We start from the raw sequence: 27,500 nt of genomic DNA on the forward strand, positions 1-27,500 counted from the left end.
ATTCCGCGGCGCTCTCTCCTCGCCGTCCTCCTGACCTCCCATCACAGCCTGAAGAGCTCTGAAGCTGCAGCAGAGGCTCAAGGTCACCGGTCACCGATCTGATCTGCTCTTTTACGTGTGTCACATTCTCCTCTCAATGAACAGTGACTCACTCACTGCAGACGTCTCTAAGGACGCACACATGACGCCTGGTCCTTTGAAGGCTGATTGTGCGAGGGTGCATGGGAATATATATTTGTCAGGCACACAAACATCGCGTGCATGCTGCGCTCCGTGTACAAGCACAAACACACGCTACTGCAGTGTGTGAGGTGTTTTTCTAACTTTCTGCTCTGTTAGCTGCAGTTGGAATGAAAGCAGAACACATGTACTGCAGTCTTGTAGAGGGAAGAATGTGATTCTGGGTATTAGAGGATTAATGATCTCTTGATGGTGGAGAGCATGTAATACATGTGATGTGTAATTGGCTACACAATGTTGCTCTAACATTGTCTGTGTTTTAATTCCCAGCGGATGAAGCGGGCTCTGCAGTGTGAGCGGTGATAGCAGGTATTTGCTTTGCTGACATCTTTCTCTCCCTCCACATGTCGCAGGATGCTGGAGTACTCCCTCAATCTGCAGAACGTCAGCTTCTCAGCGGTGAGGACGGTTCGCGTGCTGAGACCTCTGAGAGCCATCAACCGAGTGCCAAGTGAGTGCAGACCTTCTCACACCCAGAACAGTCTGTCCTGCGGAGACACACACACACACACACACACACACACACACACGTCTTTGATCTTAAACTGAAGCCAGGCTGAGAAAGACGTACGGCGACTCTGCACAACTTTAGTGCTGACCGCTGCTCCAGGCCTTTGTGAGTGACGTCAGTGCACGTTCGGGGTGATAACACATAATGTGTGAGCTTCAGATGTCACTTTGGATTCTTCCCAGTAGGAGAGCTGAAGTGCGTGACTTTCATGTTGTGCCATCAGTACATATTTAGCGCTTGAATACATGAAGTAACGTACAGATATTAAATCCAATAACTGCTGCTCGGCATTCTTCATTTCATCCATCGAGCCGCATCATGACATCATCAACCTTTTGTTTCCTCGCCAACGAGTTTACCAAAAGTTCAAAAGTATATCATTTGACTAACAAACTAAGTGTTCAGAGATTCTCAGTGATCACATATTCATCCTAAAATAAATGCACAAGTTATTTGTTTGTTGCCGACTGTGATTCAGAACGACCAGCAACCAGCAACAGGCTGATGTGCGAGTGTTTGAGTGGACAGTAACAATTTCATGAGCTATGACACAGTTCGCTCTTCATCGACGCCAAGTCTCCACAGTTGATCCATCCCAGAAACGTTAAGGAAGCTGCAGAGTCATGTTTGAGATTTCAGTTTGCAGCTTTAAGACACTTTGTTCCCACGTTATGAGCCACACAGATCTTTGGACAGGTGGCAGTAAAGGTCTCTTTGCTTCCATGTGACTTCAGCGTTAGTTTGAACTCTGTATTAATATCTAATACAAAGACCTTCCTCACTTCCCTTGATGGAGCAACACTTCTATCTTCACACTAATTCAGTGACAGAAGTCTCAGCTTTTACATTCAAGGCTCATCTTCAGTCTGACATTTAATAACGTATCACAGGGACCGACTATATGTTGTTCTGGTTAATAATCAGAATATATTGGACTTTGCTTCTGTGTCCTGGTACTTTCTCTAACTGGTGATCCTGCAGGTTGATTCCTACACAGCAGAGGAAAGTAGGTCAGACACCAACCGATCCACGCTGAGCGCTGCTTTCACTGTGTCTCTGTGTTTTGGCTTCGGACTCCGACAGATTTATAAGCAATTTTCCAACTCGTCGAACTTTAGTAAAGGACTGCAGTTCATATACACACACAGACACACACACACACACACACACACACACACACACGCACACCGTCACTCGCTCCATCTGACATCCTCTCAATCCCTTTCTCCTACACACTCACATATTATCCTCACTCCTGGAAAAAGTCCATTTTCAATTCCTTCCATCAGTATCCATTAGAGTTTAATTGAATTTCCAGTGGAATAATTCACTCCATAGTGCATTTATTCTCACCTTTATTCCACTCCCTGCGATACTTTCATTTAAATACAGACCCTAATTATACTTTAGCTCTCAAGTGCTCAGAGGAGATTGCAGAAAAACTGAGCAATGATCCCAGGGTGTGTGTGTGTGTGTGTGTGTGTGTGTGTGTGTGTGTGTGTGTGTGTGTGTGTGTGTGTGTGTGTGTGTGTGTGTACATCCTGGTGATTACCCCGTGCAGATGCATGAATGGGACCTCCTATCCTTCTACCCATCATACTCCCAAAACTCACCTGTAATCTCAGCCTCTTGTCAATCAAAGACGTCGTAGGGGTCCAGTGCTGCTCGTTAGTGCACACACACACACACGCACGCACGCGCACACACACACACACACACACACACACACACACACACTCGCTCAATAGGCATCCAACCATTCCTCATTGTAATCACAGGACTGATAGAGGCTTTAGCGTGTGGATGATTCGGTCTCATTCTGGCCCTGCGGGGAAAATGTCATTGGTAGAGTGGAGGAGGAGGTGGAGGTGGTGTTTGGTGTGGCTTATATCTGTCTTCTGCCCCCCCCTCCCCTTCATCGCTTCACCAGCCTTAATAAGTCCCGAGGCGTCCATCTTGCCTCTGCATGAGGATGTTGATTGCGGCGCTCAGGCACACTCCACCTTCTTAAATTGCTTGAATACATTTGAACACATGGAGTCTGTAGATCTGGGATGCTTTGAATTCATTTCCTACATGTTGGACTGGATTCACTGCCCCCCCCCCCCTGTTCCATTATGAAGCAGTTGGTGGGAAACAAGGCAGAGAAAGGGACTTTCAGAGTTTGCCAAGCGTGAGGACTTTGACTTGCCTAATTGCCGCAGCGACATTACAAAAGAAGAACAGCGAAGGGATGACATAGACATAACATAATGTAATGTGTGAGGATCTGTGAGCTCACAGTTATGCAGCAGCATCGAGTCCTACTTGTAAAGTACAGTCACCCTGCAGTACACACACAGTAATCCTGCAGACAATACGCATCTCTTCACAGTCTGCAGCGACAGGAGGAACGATTACAGCGACCAGTAACTCCATAAATGTTCTGCACTCTGAGTATTGTCTCAAGGCCTGTCCTCTCATCCTGCCCTGATGTCTCGAACTTAAAGCTTCAGGAGTTTTGGAGGTGTTCCATGCTGCAGTGGAAATATTTACCTGCTGGTGCAGATACATGAGCGGTCAGGGGATCACCACAGTTATTTGGATTCGTCCCATTAGAGCCATGAATGTCTCTACAAAATGTTATGCAAATCCAGTTTAAAGCTTTTGGGGCATTACACTTATAATCAAAGTTCAGGACCAACAGACAATGAATACTGTGCTGCTGGCTCCAGGTTATTGTAATCCAGTGTGAACAGGTTCTAGCAGTTACCACATGAATTAGCATAAATACTTCTGGTCCTAAGTGATCATGTAGCGTTGGAGCCACCTGGCACATAAACAGCAAGCACTGGAATGCAACGAACATCCAATCTGTACGTAATATAGCTACTGCGTAAATTACAATATGCTCTATTTAATAACACCGGCCACTAGAAAGCAGACAAATAAACAAGATGTCATCAGAATGGATGTTCAGGGATACTGTAGGGAACGGGGAGCTGTCTGTTTTAAACATCATACATCCTATAAGAGGAAACGATGTGTGTATTAAATCTCTGTTTTGGCAAAGACAAGAAAAATGCATTGTCATTGTGTTTAATGGAGATGCAGCTGTTTCATTATTAAGCGTAAGAGTCGTCCAGTAAATCATAAACTGACACAGTCCAGATATGAGCTGCACGTTAATGCCAGGAGGACGCGGAGCAGACCGAGCTGCACACCTCAGTTCCACAATCACTGTGGATTCAATCACTTTGTATCTACAGGTTAGCAGGGTTCTCTCAGTCTGTCAGTCGGAGGTGGAGTAAACTTTCCATCTCCAGCCTCTTAGTTGACTGTCTTGTTGATATTCGTCCACTGCTGCCCAGAATGTAAACCATCCCAACCTGGATCAGCATCTGTATAAACTGTTAGCACTCACATCCCTCTGCCTCGCTGTCTCTGTCTGGTCCCTCTTACCTTAAGTCTGTATTGGAACAGAAGGCTGGAGCTCATCTTAAACACTCTCAGACCTGTTTTAATGAACACATTGTTCCTGGGCTGGAGTCCACGTCCTGGCATTGATTAATGCGTTAACATGACACGACTGACAATCGAATGACGGACACCTTTTGCAGACTTCATCTACCGGCTACCTACATATCCCAGGCTGTCACCACCACACCCCCACCCACCATCCACCACCTGGTTGGCTATTACCCTCACGTCCCATACCGGCACACCTTGTTCCAGGCTTGTCATTGGCTACATCAAGGCAGAAGTGACAACTTACCTCTTTATGGGTCTTACTATCCAAAGGGAGCGTCGGACCACTCGTGTCCAGAATACAGCATGTTTGTCTGGGTAACAGAGGAGGAACCCCGCTCTGGGAGGAAACAATAGTGTTCTCATGGCATGGAACCAGATGGTGCTATAGAGAGGTTGTGTTATGAGTTTGCTTTGGTATATCTCAGACATGCAAACAGCTAAACATTCAGAATCTAGATTTGCTTAATTATTGAGAAAACCAAATTTCAGTGAGTTTCTGCTTCGTGTTAAATAACTGCATAATTTAACATTTAGAATCCATTGTCAGCAAATGCTACTTTTGTAACCTGTTACTAAAATATGCAAAACAGAGGTGAGGAGCTTTAATGAGTTTCAGTTTCAGGCCTCAAGGCGCTGAAACCTAGAATACTGACTATATCATCTCTGCTATTTATAGGAGTCAATGTGTCCTTGTTATACACAAAGAAAGACAATTATTAGGTTTATTTTGTCAGATTCAAATATATATCTTTTGAAATCTAAAGGGATCTCATGATGACGGTTTGGGGGCCTCACCAGCCAGCTGCTGTCGCTATTTGCAATTCATTATTTTCCTGCTGGGTTGGGTTCATGTATTTTCCCGCCCTGATTATCAACAGCTCTTCGATGCCAAGACCACCTGCAGTTAAAGAGGAACGCTACTTCTACACATATTTCACAGGTCAGTTTAGAAAACGAGGAGGATACTACTCAGCCTGACGAAAGCTGTGAAGGAGAGTCATCTTTTAGCTTCTGAGAGAATAATCCCTGATGACATCTTATTTTATGTTTCCCAGACTTCAACATATCTCTCAGAAAGCCGGCCCCACAAACACAGCAGTCACAAAATATGGACAAATATGGACATTTACCAGACAGGAAGGGTCTAATGAAAACATACTATTGTTTGCATTATGGGAAATGTAGAATTCAGGACCAGTTTGACTCATACTATGGACTACAAGTCAGAATATTTCCCCCTCTACTGGCCTGATTGTCATGAAACTCTCTGGACGGGTGTAGAATGGGCCAACTACCCTTTGGAGTGGATATGAACCCTTGTTAACATTGCAACATCGGGCATTTGAAGTTTCCTTCTACTTTTTTATGTAATCTGTCTTTTGTGAGAAGCGTGAAACTAAGACCTGAACCCAGCCTGTGTACGTCACATCTTTAGGAGTGTTGATGAAACTTTGGATGCTGTCAGTTATCCATGTTCGAGCGAGGCAGTGTTGATTGATGAGCCAGAGGCAGCTGTCAATAGGTGATTATGGCTCACACACACAGTTTACTCACAATCTCACATGTACACAGACTTGCAATGCATACACGTGTGTGCTGTTATGTTCATGCATCAGTAACACGAAGCGTTTCATCCAGTTCTCCACGCTTTGTTAGACCCGGTGTTTGATCAGCGCCTGGTTCATACACACTGTCTTGTACTTCCGCCCAGATAAGCCCTGAAGGAAACAACAGCACAACATCATCGACCTCCCAGCTCCCCGTGTTCAAGCCTTCCTTCTCCTCCTGCACATTGTTTGCAGAGCCTTATTACTGTAATTAAAGAGCTGGCAAGAATGTCCTAGCTTCTATTCTCTGCAAGGTCTTATAAGTCACCCCTTGACTCCTGTGTTGTGATGCGAGGCCGCGAGGGAGAGCCCGGAGGAGTCAGATAAGGCTGCGAGCAGTTCAGAAGAGGAAGTTGTCTGCCAGAAGCGAAGAATGTCACGGCAGTATCCTTGCTCTTCGATCCGTTTGCTGCTAAAACTGAAAGATCTTGCTAGTTTTGATTTTGCCCAAATTCTTCAATGCAAGTGATATTTTGTTGCTTGAAAAGAGAAAAGATTCAGCTTCACTTGTGTTTTTCATCCAAATTTATTTCCAGCTCAAGGTTTATTTGATCACTTGGAGTCGTGCTGTGGTACGTACAGTAATTCACAGATAGCCTGTCAGTTACGAAAGCATCTCCCAACACAGCTGCGATTTGTCAAAGAGATTTGGGTTTAAGCTGTTGTCAGGGCTGCTTTTGAATGCCTTGATGCACAAAGGTGGAGGCATAAAGGATCCTTCTCTTGAGACAATTATTCAGTCCAAATGGGATGTGGTGGAAACTAAAATCTGGGATCTTTTCAGAAAAGCAATCAGAGAACAATTTCTTAACATGTTCGTACAAACAAGAGGATTGCTATTTATCAAACATGCAAGATCACATCTTTATGCAATGAACAATTGAATCTGTTCTCCATCCATCTGCTCGTGTACGTACTGGATCATTAACGTCGGATACAGATGGGCCCTCAGAAAGCCATTTATGGAGAACGACTTCCCTTTGAAAGTCTTAGGAACATAAACAAAGAGCGTTAAAGGGACTAAGACGAGTTGTCTCAACTAACAACAAAGATAAAGGACTACAAACCGTCACAGACGATATACTGCGATAGACCAGCATGCATCAGGGTCAGTTATGCTCATATGATTGAAAGTAAAGTTAGTGTTTGTGTGTCTGCAGTTCAGGAATCGTTTTGTCCTGGAGAATACTTTGTATCGCTAAAGGGTTAATGTTATTGTATATGCTCAGGTGTAGTTCTAAAGAAGAGAGTTCATAATACTGCAAATGCACTTTCATCAGAGGGCCAGAGGCTCCATCACCATTGCTTTACCTCATTCGGCGACAGATAGTTACATAACACATATTATTTAGTCCCCAGATCCAATGTGACCAGATTCTGTAATTTAATTCAAATTGGTGTAAACGAAAACAAGCGAATAGTTGGGCAAATACAGCCGGCAGGTAAACAGAGTTCAGATCTGTTCTGTCCGCTTCTCTCTCCATCAGTTATCATTTGTCTGCATGTACTCCTCTCTCCAGGTCACATGGCTTGCTTATACAAAGTCACATTTCAGTTTCAGCGACGTCTAGTCATCTCCATCTGGAGTCGATGACACGGAGCTAGTTACCATCCGCTCGGAGCCAATGAGAAGAGACGCAGGTGTGCTCTGGCCCTCGACTCAGAGAGCCCATTAGTTCACAGTACACAGATTACAGAGATGGCCAGGCTGGAGCCGGAGCTGGACAGGAGAGCAGAGGAAGCAGACCTAATCTGCCTGCTAACAGATGGCTCCCCGATCACACACATCCACCCGCCTGCCAGCCGTGTTGGAATGGAGTGGTCGCCCACAGCGAGGTTGGAGAGGGCGCACAGGCAGGAGGAGGAGATGATTGTTATTGAATATGAAATGTCGATCAGTTGGAATGAGAGCACGGTGTTCAGGTCAGGCTCGGAGGATTGATTCTCTTATCTGCGAGATAAACAGAGGAGTTTTATATCATATTCATGTTCGCCTACGTCGCCGAATCAAGAGTTAATGTGTTGTTTGATGACTGCCATCGAAATAACAATCAGTCCTGAAAAGCTCATTTTTGCCACCACAAAATGTTCTGCCCTCATAGCGTGGGCCGAACGGCTCCCTAACTGCCATCACTCATGCTCGTAAAAAGAGCTAACCTGTCCTGTACATCGATACGAGAGAGGAAGGTGGCTTCTCTTGTGCTCACTGGGACATTTGCAGTTGAAAGGCTAAAAAGGAGGAAGAGAGGAGAATGCATTCAGCTCATTTGTTGGCCTCAAGTACAGAAATACGACCATAGACTTAATTTTGTTGGCAAGAAATCCACAGGATACCTGCGCAAGATGATTTATTTCAAAATGAGTTTCTGCAGAAGTCATTATCCTTTGTGTCTTAAACATACCTTCGTAAACCACTTTTGGATACATTCAGATGTAATTTACTTCTTATGGTTTGTTTGTCTGTTTTTGGCCCGATTGTCATGAAACTTGACAGAATCATGAGCCAAGGAAGAACCCATTCAATTATGGAGCAAATCCAAACAACGGGCATCAAACATAATGTTTCACTTATGGAACAGCATTACTTGTATAATGAAGCCTGATTTAGGACATCTCAGGTTTTATACATGTTGAGTGCAACAGATAATATAACTGTAACACGTAAGACTTTTTTAATTACAACCTAATTATTAATTTAGTCAATTCAGTGATTTTGTGACATCTGAGGATTGTCAATTGTGCATGATAAATGAGAGAATAAGTGGCCAAACATCGGTGTTGTTCTCCTCGACAGCAGCTGTCAGATGTGTAGAAAGCAGAACGGGGCACTTTCAGTGTTCACTGTGCAGACGTTTCTCCACTCTGCATCGCAGTCAGTGTTCACTATGCCGACGTGTCTCCGCGTCTCCGCGTCTCCGCTCTGTATCGCAGTCAGTGTTCACTGTGCAGACGTGTCTCCGCTCTGCATCGCAGTCAGTGTTCACTATGCAGACGTGTCTCCGCTCTGCATCGCAGTCAGTGTTCACTATGCAGACGTGTCTCCGCTCTGCATCGCAGTCAGTGTTCACTGTGCAGACGTGTCTCCGCTCTGCATCGCAGTCAGTGTTCACTATGCAGACGTGTCTCCGCTCTGCATCGCAGTCAGTGTTCACTATGCAGACGTGTCTCCGCTCTGCATCGCAGTCAGTGTTCACTATGCAGACGTGTCTCCGCTCTGCATCGCAGTCAGTGTTCCTCGGCCTGCTGCGGACACTAATCCCAGCTGCTGCCACCACCTCAGGCTCAGCTAAGCAGCATCCAAACAGCTCAGCACATTACACTATGAGGGCAATCACTTGAAGGAGCTGCTGCCGAACGTGTGTGTGTGTGTTTGAACGTGTGTGTGTGCCTGGGCTGCTCATTAATGAATAAAGAGAGAAAGTTTCTGCTGCAGGCAGCGAGTCATGCAGGTCTGCTGGAGTGTGTGAGCCTCCGCACCTCTGTGACAGCAGCTGAAGGCATCACAATACTCTCTCTTTCAGGGCAATTATGTCAAACGGATGTCCTACCAAAGAGCAAGCAGCAACAAACGGCCACAGGCAATGACTCACAGTTCCATTCTTACATAACTGCTTCGCTTCTCTTGAATCATGACATGGTGTTTTCCTTGTAAACAGCGCTGTAGCACAGCATTTAATAACCTTTTCACACCGCCGTTACGAGAGCTGCGAGAAATGTTTTCTTTACGACGATCATCTCACACTGATTGTGTACACTGCTATGCTGATAATTGAATATTGCATCCAGTGTATAATATGGGAGCTATTATTCAATTGAAATAAGTTTGTCAGGATTGTTGGATGTCTTTCATTCTGTGTGTTCACTGCTGTCACTTTCTCCCCAGCTGGCTCTCACGCTCAGATCTTTGCGTTTGAGAGGATGATGCTGTGAAAGACACAATGCAAGCATGTTATCCACACTGTCACTCATACTCCTGTCCTTCAGTAATACCTTTGCTCCTCTTCTCCTTTTTATCTCCTCCCTGCGTCCCCCGGCTGTCTTCTCCTCATTTGTTCTGCATATCTTAGCAAAATCCTGCTTGTTTTCCTTCCATCTGTCAACACCCAAAGTCTGTCTCAGTGTGTACCCACATGAATTTTTCAGAATCTATCTACAAATGTGAAAAGTTTCTCAGGCAGTTTGGTGCACCACTCCCAGATGGCACAGTGCAATTGAAAGGTGTTGGAACGTGGACGGAATTATAATTTTAAAACCTTCCCTGTAAATATTTCATTAAAGCAACAAGCTTTAGCATGCTAACGTTAGCATGTTTGACTTCATCCAAAGGCGTTAAACAACTAGATAGATAGATGGATGGATAGATAGATAGCTAGATAGATAGATGGATGGATGGATGGATGGATGGATGGATGGATGGATGATGGATAGATAGATAGATATATGAGAATGCATGAGAATAACAGCTAACTGTGAGCTGCAGCAGCAGAGGAACGCAGCCAGATTTAGCAGAGGGAGTGTGTGGGCGGCAGGAAGTGTGTGTGTTGTCAGAAACTTGAGGGAACACTGTCCAGAGCTGACAGAATCAGGGATGTACTGCATGAAAGGCGAAAAAGCAGGTCTGTTAGTGTGGCATTAATTCAGAGCAAACTGTAGGTGTACTGCTGACACTCTCAGTGTGCTAACAAATGTCGGGACTTCCGTTTGACTCACGACTCTTATGTGTTATCCAAAATGTATTTTTAACTTTTATTCATCCGAGGAAGGATGTTCCTTAGCACACTTTCTGCTTTCTACAATGGTCTGCTCAATATGTACACAGTTACACACAGAACTGACACAATGCAATGATCATCACTGTTTTGTAAAACGTGTAGCTCATGCTGCAACATTATACTGGAAGCTAACGGCGCTGTCAAATATGTAACTAGTAGCTATGAGCCTCTTATTTTAACTCTAACTATGATCTTTTCCTAAACACAACCAAGTAGTTTTATTGACTAAACATAACCACATGGTTCTGTTTCACAACATGTTTAAAACTGCAAACGTTTCCCCATGCTAAAGACATTTAAAGACAACATATGTTGTTTTGGGACTCATTGGCTAACAACTAATTCTGTTTGAGTAGAAGGATGTGTTGCGATATTACACATAAAGGTCTCTGTACAGGTGTTGTACTACTGCATGAAAAAGGTTGTATCAAGTTTTTTGTGCCTTCAGAGAGACAAATGTCCTCTAGTGATGTCACTCGAGTCGCTGTCGATTAGCGCTCAAGTCAACATTAGCCGCTACTAGCATAAGAAATTGGAATTGCCTTGTGGGTAATAGTCAAGAGTGGCAAACCATCAGCCACTTCTTGAATTCACTCCTTTATTGGTAGCAGTTTGTTCATTTTATTTTCCTAAAACCACTGCTCTTCATCTCCTTCATTGAGCTGTTGATATCAAACACAGGAGGCTCAAGTCACTACACTGCGATGTGTAGTGGGTTGCTATTTCTACCATTTATATTATTATTTGTTTTTTATTAAACTGTAAAAAGTGTTCAGATAGAGAGTTTATCAGTTGATTAAATGAACAAAGACACTGAAAGCTGCACTTGTGCACATTACATGTGATAGAATAGGCCTGTATGAGGGACTTGGTGCTCATATCAACCAATCTATTAGATACAACACTCAGTACTCGGCTCTGAAAGTTGTGTAATCGTATTCAGAGTGTTTTGACTGCATGTGCTTTGTGTGCTGCCCGGCTGTTTGACCTCGTCTCTTCTCGCAGGTATGCGTATCCTGGTGACCCTGCTGCTGGACACGCTGCCCATGCTGGGGAACGTGCTGCTGCTCTGCTTCTTTGTCTTCTTCATATTCGGCATCGTCGGTGTCCAGCTTTGGGCCGGCCTGCTCAGAAACCGCTGCTTCCTCGGCAACTTCTCAACGTGAGTTCCATGTTTAATGTGTCAATGTCGAGTTTTGTGTATTTATCATGTCAACTACGATAGACAGAGGTGGAGAGTAGATGATGTACTTCATCCCCTAACCCTAACCCTCACCTAGTAGTGTTACCGTGGTTTATGACGATGGGCGCGGACATGCAAAAGGCCCCACCAACTCTGCTACTTACTGTAGGAGCAGGAAACACAGGTGTTGTTGTTGTTTTGTGTCACTTTATAATTATTTTGATCATTTTGCAGTTGTATTGCTTCTCCTTATAGTTGTCTTGTATCTCTTAGTAGTTGTGTTTGTCTCTTTGTAGTCTTTTTACGTTTCTTTGTGGTCTCTTCCTGGTTGGTATGTGTCTCTTTAAGAGGGGCCGGTGCCCGCTATCTTCTGCAAAGGTGCACAAGGTGGAATTATTTATTTATTATGTTCTTATTAGAGTTGAGATAAACAACACACATGGAAACATGTCTGCAGGAGGCCAAGGTAAAGCAATGGAGTAAACCTTGACCCTGCACACTAAACTGGGTCATGCACAAGTCAACGAGGTTAGCGATTATAGAGTCTCGTCACAGTGATGAATGGGAGAGCGACAAGCCATGAAATAATGAGAAAGACTCCATGGTACCATGGTATATGGCACATGGGCACCCATGACTTATTCATGTTCCCTGTGTCATCCTGGCTTCATTACTCTCTATAGGATTTATGACACCTCACAGCTGTAATTTAAAGTTCATGCATAATGTCTTTGGTAAGCGTATCATCAGTTCTTCTTGTTTCTGAAAGGTCTGTATTTCTGCATCAGATAAATGACATTTAGGTCTGGCTCTGTGTCAAAGTCATACATATATTTGTTTTAATGTCGGCTGCAATTTATGTTGTAATAATATCGCTGATACATATTTTAGTGTTTTAGCAAACAGCTGTTAACTGGTGACTCTTTATTGGGCTAATCGGAAATATGTGAGAGCACCCGGCAGGAAGGCTCGTCCCATGCGTCATTTTGTGGTGCGATAAATCAAATGTGTTTCATACTGAGCTCATCAAACCAATAAGTGTTCTTGTATATCATTTCAAAGTGTGAAACCTTTTTTTTAAGATTGTATACATAAATAAGTGAGTGTGAGGTTGTTCTGAAGAACATGGAAGCTTCACTGAACAGGACAACCGGCACAGATCCAGGGCCCAAAGTGTCGGAGGACACACAGGCATTCATCTACGAAATTTCACTCAAAGAGACACAAACCGCACGAGAGACTCAAACTGACCACGAATAAATATAAAACGACTACAAAGTGACACGAACAACTACAAAAAGATGCAAAACAGCTACAAAATAACCACAAAGAGACACAAAATAACAATATAAAGAAGCTAAACAACCATAAAGTTTGTGTGTCTTAGTGGGGCTTTTTGAATTGTCTCATTATCAACTCATGCTTAAGTGGGAGAGGTCTGGTCCCTCAAAGTATTTGATGCTACTATGCAATTAAAAAATGCCTCCAGCTGACTGTGTGTTGACAGACAGGCCAGATACCACACAGACACAGAGCAGAGGAGCGTTTGTAACAGATATGCCAAAAGGTGGTGAAGCAGGCAAACAACTGTGTGTGTGCTCATCTCACACACAGGTCTCCCCAGACGTTTAGCCTCAGGTTTATCAACACAATTACAGATGGCTTCGCTGATTAGTATCTGTTGGAAGCCGGGTTAATTAGTGAAATCCGCTGCTGTCGGATTTAAATGGAATTTTAATCCTCAATAAATAGTAAAATGGGTTTCACTGTGTAAATTCTTCTTATGGAAGTTCATGTTCATTGTAAGGGATGTTTGGGATGTCACTTAGCGCTACAGTGGGACTCAGGCTGTGCCATCATAAATCTACGGGACCCATGACAGGCGACACCATTCACTGAAGCTAAGCTAACTTAACTTTAAGCTACCTTTAACTCTTTCTCTTCCCCAAGCAAAGATTAGGGACTCAGAGGCTTGGACCTGCCTTATATCTGCCTTAATATGTAATATCATCTGACTGTGATCCACAGCCCACTCAGTATCCCACCACCATCACTGTATATTCCATTAGACTCACCAATAGGCAGAGATTATCTATTAACTATTTTCCTTATGTCCAATGACCTGCCATTACAATAAACATAATACATATATCCATGTTACAATATCAATATGCCCACATTGCAGTTCCACTCGCTCAGGTCACTTAAAGATGATAGTTTGAAGAGAATCTTGGGAATTTGAAGGCATTTTCAATGTGCCATTATCTTGTAATTGCCACTTTCGGCCATATTGGCAAATGTTAAAGAAAATATATAATGGACTTATTGTAATGGATTCAGATAGGGTACAAATTGTTTTTCAAACCATAGAGAACATTATTTAATACAGATACTAGTTTCACTGAAAAAGATCAATCCACTTCCCTTTTTAATGAATGATTTGAACTGAATTATGTCAAGTTCAAGCACATTTCTCAATAAATTGCTTGAACTGTAAATCAGTTGGTTATCCCCTGAAATATTCTCTCTTTTTTTTCCCCAAAGCCCTCTCTCTGTGGAGTTGGAGAAATACTACCACACTGAAAATGACGACGAGAACCCCTTCATCTGCTCTCAGCCCAGAGAGAACGGCATGAGGGACTGCGGCTCGATGCCCAAGCTGTACGAGGAAGGAGGCCTGCAGTGCAACCTGGATATGTACTCTCACAACAGCACTGACAACACCACCTGCGTCAACTGGAACCAGTACTACACCAACTGCTCTGCTGGTCTGATCAACCCGTTCAAAGGAGCCATCAACTTTGACAACATCTGCTACGCCTGGATTGCTATCTTTCAGGTAAGACAGCTTTTCACACCTGCAAGGTTTGTGAGAGATTTGGCAATGAGGCAAACTTTACAGTTTGGCTGACGTGCAAGCCTGTAATACAAGATGGAGACGAAGAGGCAGACAGGGATCCTAAATGCTGCTGGTGTATCAAAAAAATAAGGTTTACGGAATAAGCAAGTCGCCACCAGACTGCGGTCTCATTCTTCCACACCATTTGTTTGCTATCTCCACATCATCTGAAAAGCCTTTTGTAGGAGAGTTTGTTCATCCCTGTCTAGCTGAAAGGGGTCATTTTGGAGGAGGAAAGCCAGATTGGAGATGAGTTGCCCCATAAATCTGGCGACTGTGCTGGTTTGCCTGCGTGGGGAAGCACACAAGAGAAATGCTGATGATTAGTTTTCTGCCGAGTGTTGGTATTAGATGAAATATGGTCTCTTTTGTTTCTTATTTCTACTCTCTGTTTGGTTTCTTCTTTTATGGGTTGTCTGATCTGATCTTTTTCTTTGTCTCTCGATATTCCTCTCTGGTGTTCCTCTTTAGGTGATCACTCTGGAGGGCTGGGTGGACATCATGTACTTCGTGATGGATGCTCACTCCTTCTACAACTTCATCTACTTCATTCTACTCATCATTGTAAGTGCCACTTCCTGGTGCCACCAGCTGTGTGTGTCAGCTGATGATTGAACAAGTGGGTCAGCCGTGGGGACGCTCGTGTGAGCAACCAGTGTGAATAACAATGTCTTCTACCCCTCCTTGTCCTTAGATTGGCTCATTCTTCATGATCAACCTGTGCCTGGTGGTCATCGCCACTCAGTTCTCAGAGACCAAGCAAAGGGAGAGTCAGCTGATGAAGGAACAACGCGTGCGCTTCTTGTCCAACGCCAGCACTTTGGCCTCCCTCTCCGAGCCAGGCTCTTGCTATGAGGAGCTGCTCAATTACCTGGTCCACATGGTCCGCAAGGGGGCCAGACAAGTGGCCCATATCTGCAGGCTCTTGGCTCGCCGTGCCGGGCTTAATATTGCCGCTTCGCCCCTAGCCACAGAGTCTCAACGCAGCCACAGCCAGAGGAGGAGGAGGAAGCCCTCTAGGCAGGGATCTGTGTTGGTTCATCACATGGCACACCATCATCACCACAACCACCACCACTATCACCTGGGTAATGGTAGCGTGAGGGGTGGGGGGAGCATTAGGTGTCTGGAGGGTAGAGATGTGGAGGCTGGTGCTCATAACAACAACGGAGGGACTCTTGTAGAAACCACCGGCAGTGGGCATCTGGCTTTAGCCCTGCCGCCTACAGTGACTACATCCACCTATGATACAAACCTGGCCACTTTGTCTAACCCTGCTGCGGGAGCTACTGATTCATCTTCAGTTCGCAGTGTATTCCACAATGAAACCTTTCACTGTACCCCCTCACCCACAAACCTGGGGCCGACCCCAAGCCCCTTTCCCCTCGCCCCGGCTCCCATGTCTAGGGCCATGAAGAGGAACTCGGTACCTTTTGCAGGTCCAGCGCCTAAGAACTACCCCACTATGCAGGCTCGAGCCCTTGCAGAGTCCAGACGAGGGAGTGTTGCTGCCAGCACTCTGACTAACATCAGCTTCAACCTGAATATCCCACCCATGCCCCTGGAGACACGGCCATCAAACCTGGTGGACACACAAACTCCCACAGGTAGACCAATCACAACAAACTCACAGGGATGTAGTTACAGATACAATGCATAGAACATGAGGAAAGTGTTTGATAAGCTCCATTAGCTCCATTCCTTTGTGCTGAATGGATAGTTTGCTTTTCTCAGTATTCCCATTAAGAAGAAACAACTGGAAGGCAACATGGTATTTGAAAATAACAAGAGCATCTCATTCAGTCTGAGTTAGTGCTTATTTTCCAGTGTGTTTTTCAGTATTGAAGCAAATCAAGTGACACGCAACTGCAACTTTTTCTTTCTCTGCAATCATCCATTTGGTGGAGTGCTGTATTGATTTGTCGTGATTAAGCCTCAAACTATTACACTGTGCAGAGTTGAGGTTTTTCGTGAGAAAAAGTGCTAATTACAGTCAATAAATGTTAATCCCTCATGTCAAAGCTCGCAGCCAGCGTTGTTTGCACCAGCCAAGTTTTAAAAGGCAGTGGACTCAGCTAAAGTCAGGCCAGGTCTGTTCAGGTTGTACAGATGGTGGAAACGCTGGCAGCCTGCCAGACAGGCCACGGCACAGCCTGTAGAGACAAGGCATTACTCATAGCACACACTGCCCATCACCATCAAACACACTCCCTCTGACACACACACACACACACACGCAACAGTCCAAAAATGTTATTGTTCACAACTGATCTATTTCATTGAATTTGACAATTTGTCTAAACCATTTCCTTTATGTGATTCTCACAATTACGCCGATTTCACTGCAGTTCCCTTCTCTTTGTCTCAGTTTCTCCATCTAACCTTTCTCCCTCAGCTGCAGCCCAGCTCTCCTGCCAGCTGTCGGCTCATGACCTCAGCAGTGTCATGGACACAGCAGCTTTTACATTTGACCCCGAGAGTTGCCCCTACTGCGCCAAGGCCCTGGCCAACGAATCAGAGGGCGGCATAGAGGGCAACGAGACGCCCGGAGACTCCGACAGTGAGGGAATATATGAGTTCACCCAGGATCTTCACCACAGGGACAGGAGAGACAGCCGGCAACCCAAAAAGAAGCACCGCGGGCTGGGCAAAACGGCAGCGAAGGTGGTTCACTTCTGGAGGCTAGTGTGCGACACATTCAGGAAGATCGTAGACAGCAAGTACTTTGGCCGAGGGATTATGATAGCCATTCTGATCAACACTCTGAGTATGGGGATCGAGTACCATGAGCAGGTCAGTGTGTTTCTGTCTCATTAAGAAAGTGTGCGTGTGTGGAGTTGGATGCAGCTGTCGGATGCTGCTCCATTGAGGTACAGTGAGATGAATGAAAGACTTTAGGAATATATTAGTGTAACTTATAGATCCTCTGTGTACGTGTGTCATTCTCTGTGATTGTGTAAGCTAAACAGCTCCCACAGGCCCAACTGGAATTCCTGATGTCTCTCTCTGGCCTCGTTTGTTTACACGAGCGTAATTACATCCATGTGAGAGAGAAAACGGATATGAGAGAGCATGAGAGACAGAGCATACAGAGAGAGAGACAGGGGTGATTTAACGGGTGAGGAAGGCCCCACAACATCTGACACAGATTTTCTCTCCTTCGTTCATTCCCTGCTGTTTTTTTACTGCTGGGTTTCTTTCTCTTTGACCCCATTTACACCTGATAGTAACATGCAATCTGTATCAGTAAACGTTTATCTGGATTAGGACAAAAGGAATGTTAATGCAAGGTGTCAATGCAGACAGAACACATTGCAATGGGAATGATATTTGATCGACAGGACCACATCTGGAGGTTGTTTGGAGTGCATTTTGATCAGATCTCAGCCAGGTGTGAATGCAACCTGTACAGTCTCAAGAAAAGGCTGCACACTGCAAGACCTGCAGGGTAGAAAAGAGGACACACAGGTGTGAATGCAAAGGCCCCTGATCAAATGTCATTTTCTAGACAACCTATTGAGATACACTCCTGAAGTAATACCTTTAAGGATGAGATTGAGCGGGAGAACTCAGGCAAGAAAATGCTCTTCTGAGACCCCTGTCTCAAATGTACCGCGCTTTGAGATACTGTTGAGATACATGAAAACCATGTTGTATATAAACATAACTTCCAGGTGAAGATATGGATTAGTTTGCGTTGAATGTGTTCTGCAGATCCAGAATTCAGGTTTCACTAAGTTTTGAGGTGTGTGTGTGTTTTTGGCATGTGTGAAGTTTTATAACGCAAGTAAAGTAAGTGACACAAGTATTGTGTGTGTGTGTGTGTGTGTGTGTGTGTGTGTGTGTGTGTGTGTGTGTGTGTGTGTGTGTGTGTGTGTGTGTGTGTGTGAGTGTGTGTGTGTAGAAGGAGCTTGAAGCTTGGCCAGGTTTTATGGGGTTACTTTCGGTCCCTGACCCAGTGCCTATAAACATATCCAGATGCCATCCTCAGCACACACTCAGGAGGTTTTATAGTTTACTAGTCTTTGTTCAATCCTTACTGTTCCTGACTCTTCTCCTTCTCCATCTCTACCCACTCCTCTTTCTTCTCCTTCTCCATCTCTACCCACTCCTCTTTCTTCTCCATCTCTACCCACTCCTCTTTCTTCTCCTTCTCCATCTCTACCCACTCCTCTTTCTTCTCCTTCTCCATCTCTACCCACTCCTCTTTCTTCTCCATCCTTCTTTTTTATTGTGATTCTGCTCGTTCTTCCCCTTTTGTCATTCTGTCTCCTTACACCCTCCTTCCTTCTCCTCTCCTCTCCTCTCTCTCTCTGAAGTGCTCTTCCTTCGTTTGGGTCACATGGATCCCTCAAGTCTCCAGACAGGCTGCTGAAAACTTTACTGAGACGCTTAATTGATTGCAAGCCCATCGACATCCAATAGACACAAGTATCACTAAGCCTCTGTAACTCTGTCCACATGGATGAGAGGCTGAGTTTCAATTTCCATACATCCTCCAGCCAACCTTTTTACTGGAGTTTTGCAGTGTGTACCGTGTGCAGCTGCCACTTAACAATTAGGTTGAGACTGACATACTAAGCTACACAAGTTCAAAACCATATTTCCTCTGCAGCCTGCTGACTGTGTTTCCATGGCAAACAATGGATAACCTTGACTCCAACGTGTGATCAAGGTTTTCCTTCCTTTGCTTTGGAAACACGCTTTGAACTGTAGACTTGTCTGAAGAGCTCCATACAGGATGCATGGAAGAGATGTGTAATAGTATACTTGTGTAACATACAGGCTGAATTAGTAGTTAATTCAACATTTCCTGTACTTTTTCTGAAAATATCATATATTACATCATCTGTCCTGAGCCTGTGGCTGTTTATAGAGGACATGATATTTGCTGTAATCCTTAATCCGTGCGCCTCTGAAAGATGGAGATAAAACTTTCTGTTCATATCATCTGCTCAATCTGAAAATTCGAGTTGGGGAAAACTGCACCTTTAAGAAATTGTGTTTCAGCTCCGTCTGACAGCTTTTTGATCAAGTTGACCCGTTTTCCAGCCCCCTCCCCCCCTGTTCTATAAATGGATGACACACACACACACACACACACACACACACACACTAGATCTGGTGTTATGTATTATTCAGCTGTGAATAAGGTTGTGGACTTCTCACTGTGTCTTAAAGAGAATTTGACAAGATTAAATATCCACCCCGATGAGTAATTGATGGAGAGCGTACACTAACACACGTACAAAGAGAAAAAAACTTCAAGCAGAACCTATTTTTAAAGGCCAATCAATGTCTGCTGGCAATAATTACACACGCTGTGCTTATTAATCTTGAATTATGCTGAATCTGGATAGGTGCATCTGACACAAGAGGATATGTTGTCAATTTGTCATGAAGGTAGAGTTTCTGCGTTCAGTTATGTTTTAGAAAATCTCACCATAAAGCTTTGTGTGTATCCGTGCATCATCTCTTGTGCACATTTACTTTTCATCATTATTATCATTTATCATCATACAGAATATCTGCTCGTTATTGGGATTAAAGAGCAGATCTAATACTTCTCCGTGGCTCATTGAGCCTGAAGATGCTCCCAGAGTACTGAATAATGTCTATTTAGCTTTGGACTCCTAAACATTACGTTCATTAACTTCATTGTCAAGTATGTTCCACGGGAAACTTAAACAATGTAACACACTTATTTAGCAATAACCAATTAGTTCTGTTTCAATTCACAACGTGTACAACATGTAAAACTGCAGTTTAGTTGTATGAGAAGGTGACAGCCTTGCTGTGACACATGCACTCACATACAGGGACAGTATGCACAGCTGTGACTCCTCAGACGGACCATAACAGACACTCTACTGTACATCCACAGACGTCTTGTCAGCCTGCAGGGCCTGGACCCTCACTGTCTATGACACAGAGCAGAGCTCCCCCCTGTCTGCTTCCTATCTCTTAAACGCACACAAACACTTGGCTGCCTGGTAAACGGTGCACACACACGCTCTTGCTTCGAGGTGCAGCGAATGTAAACATGTGTGTGCAACACAGAGATGGAAGGATAAAAAGATGATTAAATGGAGAGGTGGATCGGGATGACAGAGTGTAAGGACTTGGAGGTGAGGGGATAGAAGGGGTGATGGGTGGAAGAGTGTAGGCGGACGGGTTGGACGAGTAAGGAGAGGGTGTCTGCTTTATATCTCTGCGCAGTTTAAAAGCGTTACCATTTATGGTGGAGTTGATGGAATAGTTGTATGTCTGCCAACTCTGTGACACAGCCCATAGTCTATTTACTTGGGAAGGTCAACCTCCCTCTCGCTTTACGTAAGAACGTCTCTATGGCCACCCATCCCTGTCTTCCCTGCATCCTTGTTCTGAAGCTCTCCTGTCACTCCCTCGAGTGGAACGACTGACTTTTGGCTACTGATGCCAAAATAAATAGCTGGAGGAGAAGCTAAAAGGTGCAGAAGAGACAGGGGTGTCAAGGGAGACGTGGTGAAATGCATGGTTCCTGTTTTGGAAATTGTTACTGTTAAAGTGGAAACCTTTTAGCACTGACATGAATATTGACTCAGCATGTGGCTGTTACTGTTACTCACTTTTGGGTCATTTACATTTCCCACAGGTGACGCTTTGACTTTGCTAACCTTGAAAGATATTCGCTTGAAAAAGAAAGATGCTGCTCAAAGTGTTGCATCTGGGCTTCTGTAGCGTATTCAACCCTGTAGAAATGTGACGTTCACTTTGAGGAGGGCAGATGTGAGGATCAGCTTGAGAGTGACGTGAAGGGCAGAGCTGAAACACATTATGCAACAAACTCTGACTCCATTGAAATAAAAAACATAATATGCCCGCAGCGAGGTTGAGAAGCTACAACCACTTGCAGTTGCTTTGTTACTTGCAGCAAAAACAGACTTTAAATTTAGACCTCAAACGTTCATGAATTGAAAACACACCGTGAAAGAGTTAAAGTTTAAGACAAACACCTTTTACATGCAGTGTATGTGAGTGACACCCTAAAGCATGTCCTGCTTTGTTGTGTTACTCTCAATGGGACCTTCATTTACTAAATGAGCATCATGTTTTATTAAAGACCATTTGAAACTATCAATTGGGACCAGAAACTAAATCAAGTAGGTCATTTTCTCATAGACTTCTATACAATCTGACTTTTCTTTGCAACGGTGGAGTCGCCCCCTGCTGGATATTAGAGAGAATGCAGGTACTTGTCAGACTCGGAGGGGAGACTTGTTGCACAGGGAGTTGCAGGGTGATTCTGTAACAGCGTCTCTGGGATCATTCTGGTTTGATTGAATGTTGTTATGAATGAGAAGGTCTGTTGTTATTTCTGAAGTTTGTTCCTCTTCAAAGTGAAAGCACCCTGTAATTTAGATTTGTGCAGGAGCATTAGTTTCAGGTATTGTAAAGACTGGCATTAACATTAAAGCTGGAGCTTGTTTAAATGCACAGTAGTCGTGTGTGAAGGTCTCACGATGCATTCTGATGCTTTACTGTGCAAACAAACATTACTTGCCAAACCCAGAGAGACAGTGGAAAGACCCTTTTGTTGTGTTTCTTGATCCAAACAGAGACAATATTTACTCAACTTTTATCCTGTCCTGGCAGAGGAATGCAGAGTTGGCATCTGAAGGCACTGGCCTCCCTCCAAGACAGGCCTAAGAAATGTGTTTTTCTAATTTGTGCAATGGTGAGACATAGATGACAAAACAACTGCTCTTAATCCTGCTTTATATCGGAGGGCTCCTCCAGCCCCACAGGCCATGAAATAAAAAAAAGGTTGAATCAATGAAGTGATCTAATGATGGATTCAGTTATTTCCTGGTTCAGTGAAATGTCAAATAACATGCTGCCTGTGTTCAGCCAGTTCTCCTTTTCTTGTTCTTCCTCTGAATCTGCCATGTTACCCGCTTTCTATTGTCTCATCGAGTTCTATTAACTTCAGTTTGTTTAACTTGATCTGCTATAACTATATTCTTATATAACTATAAGAGAACATTATCTATAGAAACATTATACATCTTTGTTTCTGAGGCGAGTCAAAGAGAATGAAACCTTAACATTGAGCAAAAGTTTATTGAATGTAATCTTGTGATTTAATTAATTATTAAAATATAATAGTATTGTCTGCATGTAAAATGTGATATGCCAGCATATGTTTCCACTGTTTGTGTTAAGATATATGTAGCTTTATATATGGGACTGGTATCAATGTTCTCATCTAATTTTCGGCATGAAGGCAAATAACCGTATTTACTAAACTGTTTAACTCTTCATATAATATCAACAAGAGCTGGGTTACTTCCAGAAGCTCTATGAAAGAGTTGCACGAACCCCGAGGGTCTGAACAGTGAAGGGAATGTGGAATTCTTTGGCGACTCCACTGGTTGCAAGAAGAAGTCAGATTGTATAGAAGTCTATGAGAAAATGTCCCGACTTCTCACTTGATTTATTATCTCAGTGAACATTATTCTAATTAGCAGAGTAGTAGTGTTCTTCAACACAGCATGAGCATCATTTAGTAAATGCAGTGTATGCTTTAGGGCGGGGCTACCTTGTGATTGACAAGTCGTCCAAATCCTTCTGGCTCCACAAACCACTCGCTGACGTCACACAGTTTATGGTTGATTCTTTGACCATGAACAGAACCATTGTAGGACATCATCGGCCACACCGAGCATCTGCAACCATTTCAAATGCTGAGGAAAGATCCAAAAACCACAGTAAATTATTTATTATAAATATGTCTGCATCATGTTTTGATATGAAATGTTGAGGAGTTGATGCAGATCAATCAGTCGTCTGAGACAAATCATCACTATGATTGAATCACAACCAACAAACCGTAATCGTGAGTGTATCATTCTCCATGTCATGCTTGAAATGTCCCTTTTCTGGAGCACACCTAAGCAAACCACTTGATTAAACTAATACACACAACTCACACATACACACACACTGGAGACATGGTGCTGCATCATCGGCAGTCTGGGGCGGAGAGGAGCTCAGCATCCCGTTTAGATTAGATCACATCAGATTAGGTGACATTACATTAGCGCTAACCAGATTACACTATTCCTCATCTAACACACTTTACCTCCTAATGGTGCAGCAGCCTCATTGCCCCGGACACAGCCAACCAAGGAAGCAATTACAAAAGCAAGACACACTTGCACACGTGGACACATTCATCTCCCTCTGGGTCGTACGCACACCTCAGTGGCCATTTGTCAACGGAGACGTTTCTCCTTTTTGATAAGCTAATGGCGCTGCTAGCATGCATGTGTCCTTCTGGGCGTATTCTTCTACCTCCTACGTGTTTTGTGTGTTCCTACAGTACACACGTTTGTATGTGTGAGAAAGGCTTTTATGGCCTCATTCTCTTGCAGTAATCTTGCATGATGTCTGAGGAATGTCTAATATACAAACTGGAACAATAGCAGAGTAGAAACAGTGGGGGGGAAATAATGACATGAACCTCAAGGCCAGATGTCTGCAGTCCAAGTCTCACCTCATAAAAACTGTACTTCTGGCTTATCAATCGCATCTATTATAAAGCTGCATGTGGATGCGTGTGTCTGCACACATGGCTGTACGTGTGAGTCGGTTTGGGTTTCCGTGTGGGGCCTGGATGTGTGTGTATTAGTTATTAGTGTAAGTCTGGGGTACACCTCTGTGCATGAGTGTGTTTGAGAGCATTCATCTGAAAGAACACACAAACATCCAAGTGCCCCAGAATGTGTTTACCCTTTCAACTTTTCTTAATCACACAATGGGTTGGTGCGTGTATGAAAGATTTTCCGCCGCCGCCAGTGTACAAATGAATGGACACAATAAAGCAGTGGGATCAAACGAATAGATTCGTCTGAGTCTGTGAACCCGGGGACAGACACAAGAGACACGGACGATGACAAAGAACAGAGATGAAACGGAGAAAAGCTTGTTTTTTAGGAAGCAGGCTTTGGGCGAATGATGCTTTTCTTAACAAGGAGGCAGGAGAGGAAAGATGTCGCCTCCCCGTACGTATCTTATACACTGTCGATGTACGATGCTTCCACTTACAAGTAGAGTGATGATATACATTTCATTTACTGTAATGTCAGTAAAGCAGAACCTGCATCACTTACACGTGCAGAGTGGGAACAGCTGGAGGTCAAACAGGGTCCACAGCTCCTGTTCGCCTCACGGCACCGACGGGTTAATCCAGGCCGCTCAGGTTGGGAGGCTGGGTGTCAGAACTGTCTCAGTTTGACCCGAGTCTGACTCATCGGATGAAGAGCTTTCTGTGGAGATACGTCTGGCTGTGGAAGGCTACTCTTACCCTGGAGATTGGGGGGCTGCCAGTTGTTCCATATGTCCATCATTCCAAAACCACAATAGTCCGAAATATGAAAATAATTAGCCATGTGCTTCCGTTTGTAGCAGGGAACGTTTGTATTTTCGACACAATGGGCCTTCAGAAGGATGGCTGTCGGACAAATGGGACATTCTCTCCGACTATTTGTGTTTCAGAATAATGGTAATAACCATATCTACAGTACTTTTAGTTCCCTAAACTTGACACAACTTCAACCAAAGGCTAATATGGATAATTTTCGTAAAGTTCATATGGGTCATTTTTGAAAGCAGTTACAACCTATTTAGTCATTTACGTATAAGAACTAGTTAAAAGTCTCCGTGACAACAAGTGTGGAAATGTATCATAAGCCAGTGAAATTCATGTTTGAAGCTTCAGGCTCTCATTATGGTGCAACTTCACATGTTGGTGTTGCTGGACCTTCTTCTCTGCCTCTGGCCAACTCTGGTCTTATGGGAGTGATGAGTTAATACTGAGCAATGACTTGTGAGGCTTCGCTCGTTTAAACTCAGATGTGCTGTCAGGATGCTCCTATTGAAGTTCCCTGTAGACGGTTATCGGTTGTGACTGCTCACACTGAGAACACATGCCCAGAGAGAATAACCTATTTCAAGTTTCAACCACAAAAATGTTAAAAAAAGTTACACAAGTTGTTGTTTTTCTGTCGTGCAGAAACATTCTTTCACTGCCCCGTCAGGTTGGAAGTTTGAAGTCTGATGTTCAGTGTGGTTGGGTGGGAGCCCAGATATGTTCTTTTGCACCTGTGCAAAGTGATATAACAGCGGGCACACCCTGGAGGTATACATTTTTCAGAAATAAGCTTATTTACTGCGTTTATTGTGTTGAAAGGAGTCAGTTGAGGTGGTTCATCTAGTAAGGAGCCACCTGGGCGCCTCCCTAGGGAGGTGTTCCAGGCACGTCCAGCTGGGAGGAGACCCCGGGGAAGACCCAGGACTCGGTGGAGAGATTATATCTCCTCGCTGGGAACGCCTCAGGATCCCCCAGTCGGAGCTGGAGGATGTGGCCCGAAGAAGAGGTAGACGATGGATGGATGGCTTATTTACTTCTGACTTAGCGGTTTCAGCAGATCATTTCAATTGTATATTGCTTTAAGGCAGAGATACTGGAGCAAACTTTGGTCCCATGTGGACTGAAAGCAGTGTGACACCACCAGTGACAGCATTTCATAACAGCAGACTGACTCTGTCACTGTTGCTTTAGAGCTCCAGACAAACTGGTGCCATAATGCAGCACGAGCAGCTCGTGTTCAACTGGTGATGCTAATCTCCGTGCTCTGTGTATCCATGCTAGTGTTGAGTAATCGCTGCTTAAACAGTCATGGTGTACAGTGATTAGTGGCAGCCCACCAGGACAGGCTTAATGACACACACTGTGTTTACATTACATTACGTCCTGGGGATACACACACTGTAAGATCAGCAGTCACACACAGATACGTGCACACACTCGCTTGTATGACGGAGAACATGCAGACGCGAATCAGACCCTCGACACCTTCCATCCGCGGCATAACGTCGGTGTACCGTGTGTGTGTGTGTGTGACACCATGTTTGAGCTGTGTAAACTGTTTACTGCACGGAGATGAAAGGCCTCATGAAATGTGCGGTGCTGCTCGGCCCACAGACACACACCAGCATTCCCAGCGGCTCTTTTCTCCTCCATAATTATGGATACTTGTTATAGATGTTGGATTTACATACTGCGCCTTTTATCCCTTGCCGCGTGTTCTTTCCTCTTGTCTATCTGCATCGCCTGTTTCTCTCTGTTTCTCTAGCACATACACACACACACACACACACACACACACACACACACACACACACACACACACACACACACACACACACACCGGTTGTTTGATCTAGATGTGAGTGGCAGCTCGATTCTCTGATGAGCTTTGAGCAGACGGTCCCAGGCACATTCAGCAGCAGCATTGTGATGGCTGTGTGTTCCACTGCTGGGTGAAGGTGCATTGTGGGTATTGTATTTGAGTGTGAAAGGACAGATTTGTCATATTTGGATTGGATTTAGGTTCTGGCATATTTGCTTTCCACAGCAGGTGTTTAAACTGTACTCAGTTTAAACACAGAGGGATGGAACACTGAGAGAGGCTCTGTGCACATTGTGAAACACAACCTGTGTTTAATTTGGCTGATAATTATAATTAATGTCATTTCTTACTAATTCTCTCATTTTCACGATTCTTAATGATCTGATGTTTTTACCATCAACTGTCTTTTTATTGTCTAATTTAATTGTCTGTTTGCCCTTGTTTAAATATGTTGCATTTTAATTGATTTTGTAAAGCAAATTAGTTTATTAGTAATAACATTAATGTTATTTATATTTATATTTATATTATTACTATTATTA

At 44.0% G+C, this 27,500-nt stretch overlaps 1 protein-coding gene across 1 annotated transcript in view; it reads left to right on the top strand.

Moving 5' to 3' along the window:
• cacna1g (calcium channel, voltage-dependent, T type, alpha 1G subunit) overlaps positions 1-27,500 on the top strand; it is a 109,198-nt gene that overhangs the window by 15,850 nt on the left and 65,848 nt on the right. The window contains exons 3-8 of the mRNA XM_029456769.1: positions 594-691; positions 11,646-11,802; positions 14,368-14,662; positions 15,194-15,286; positions 15,417-16,329; positions 17,118-17,515. Of these exons, the coding sequence (XP_029312629.1) occupies positions 594-691; positions 11,646-11,802; positions 14,368-14,662; positions 15,194-15,286; positions 15,417-16,329; positions 17,118-17,515 (1,954 nt within the window). The remainder of the gene's footprint in view (positions 1-593; positions 692-11,645; positions 11,803-14,367; positions 14,663-15,193; positions 15,287-15,416; positions 16,330-17,117; positions 17,516-27,500) is intronic.

Source organism: Cottoperca gobio, chromosome 19, assembly GCF_900634415.1.
Source record: "Cottoperca gobio chromosome 19, fCotGob3.1, whole genome shotgun sequence".
Taxonomy (NCBI): domain Eukaryota; kingdom Metazoa; phylum Chordata; class Actinopteri; order Perciformes; family Bovichtidae; genus Cottoperca; species Cottoperca gobio.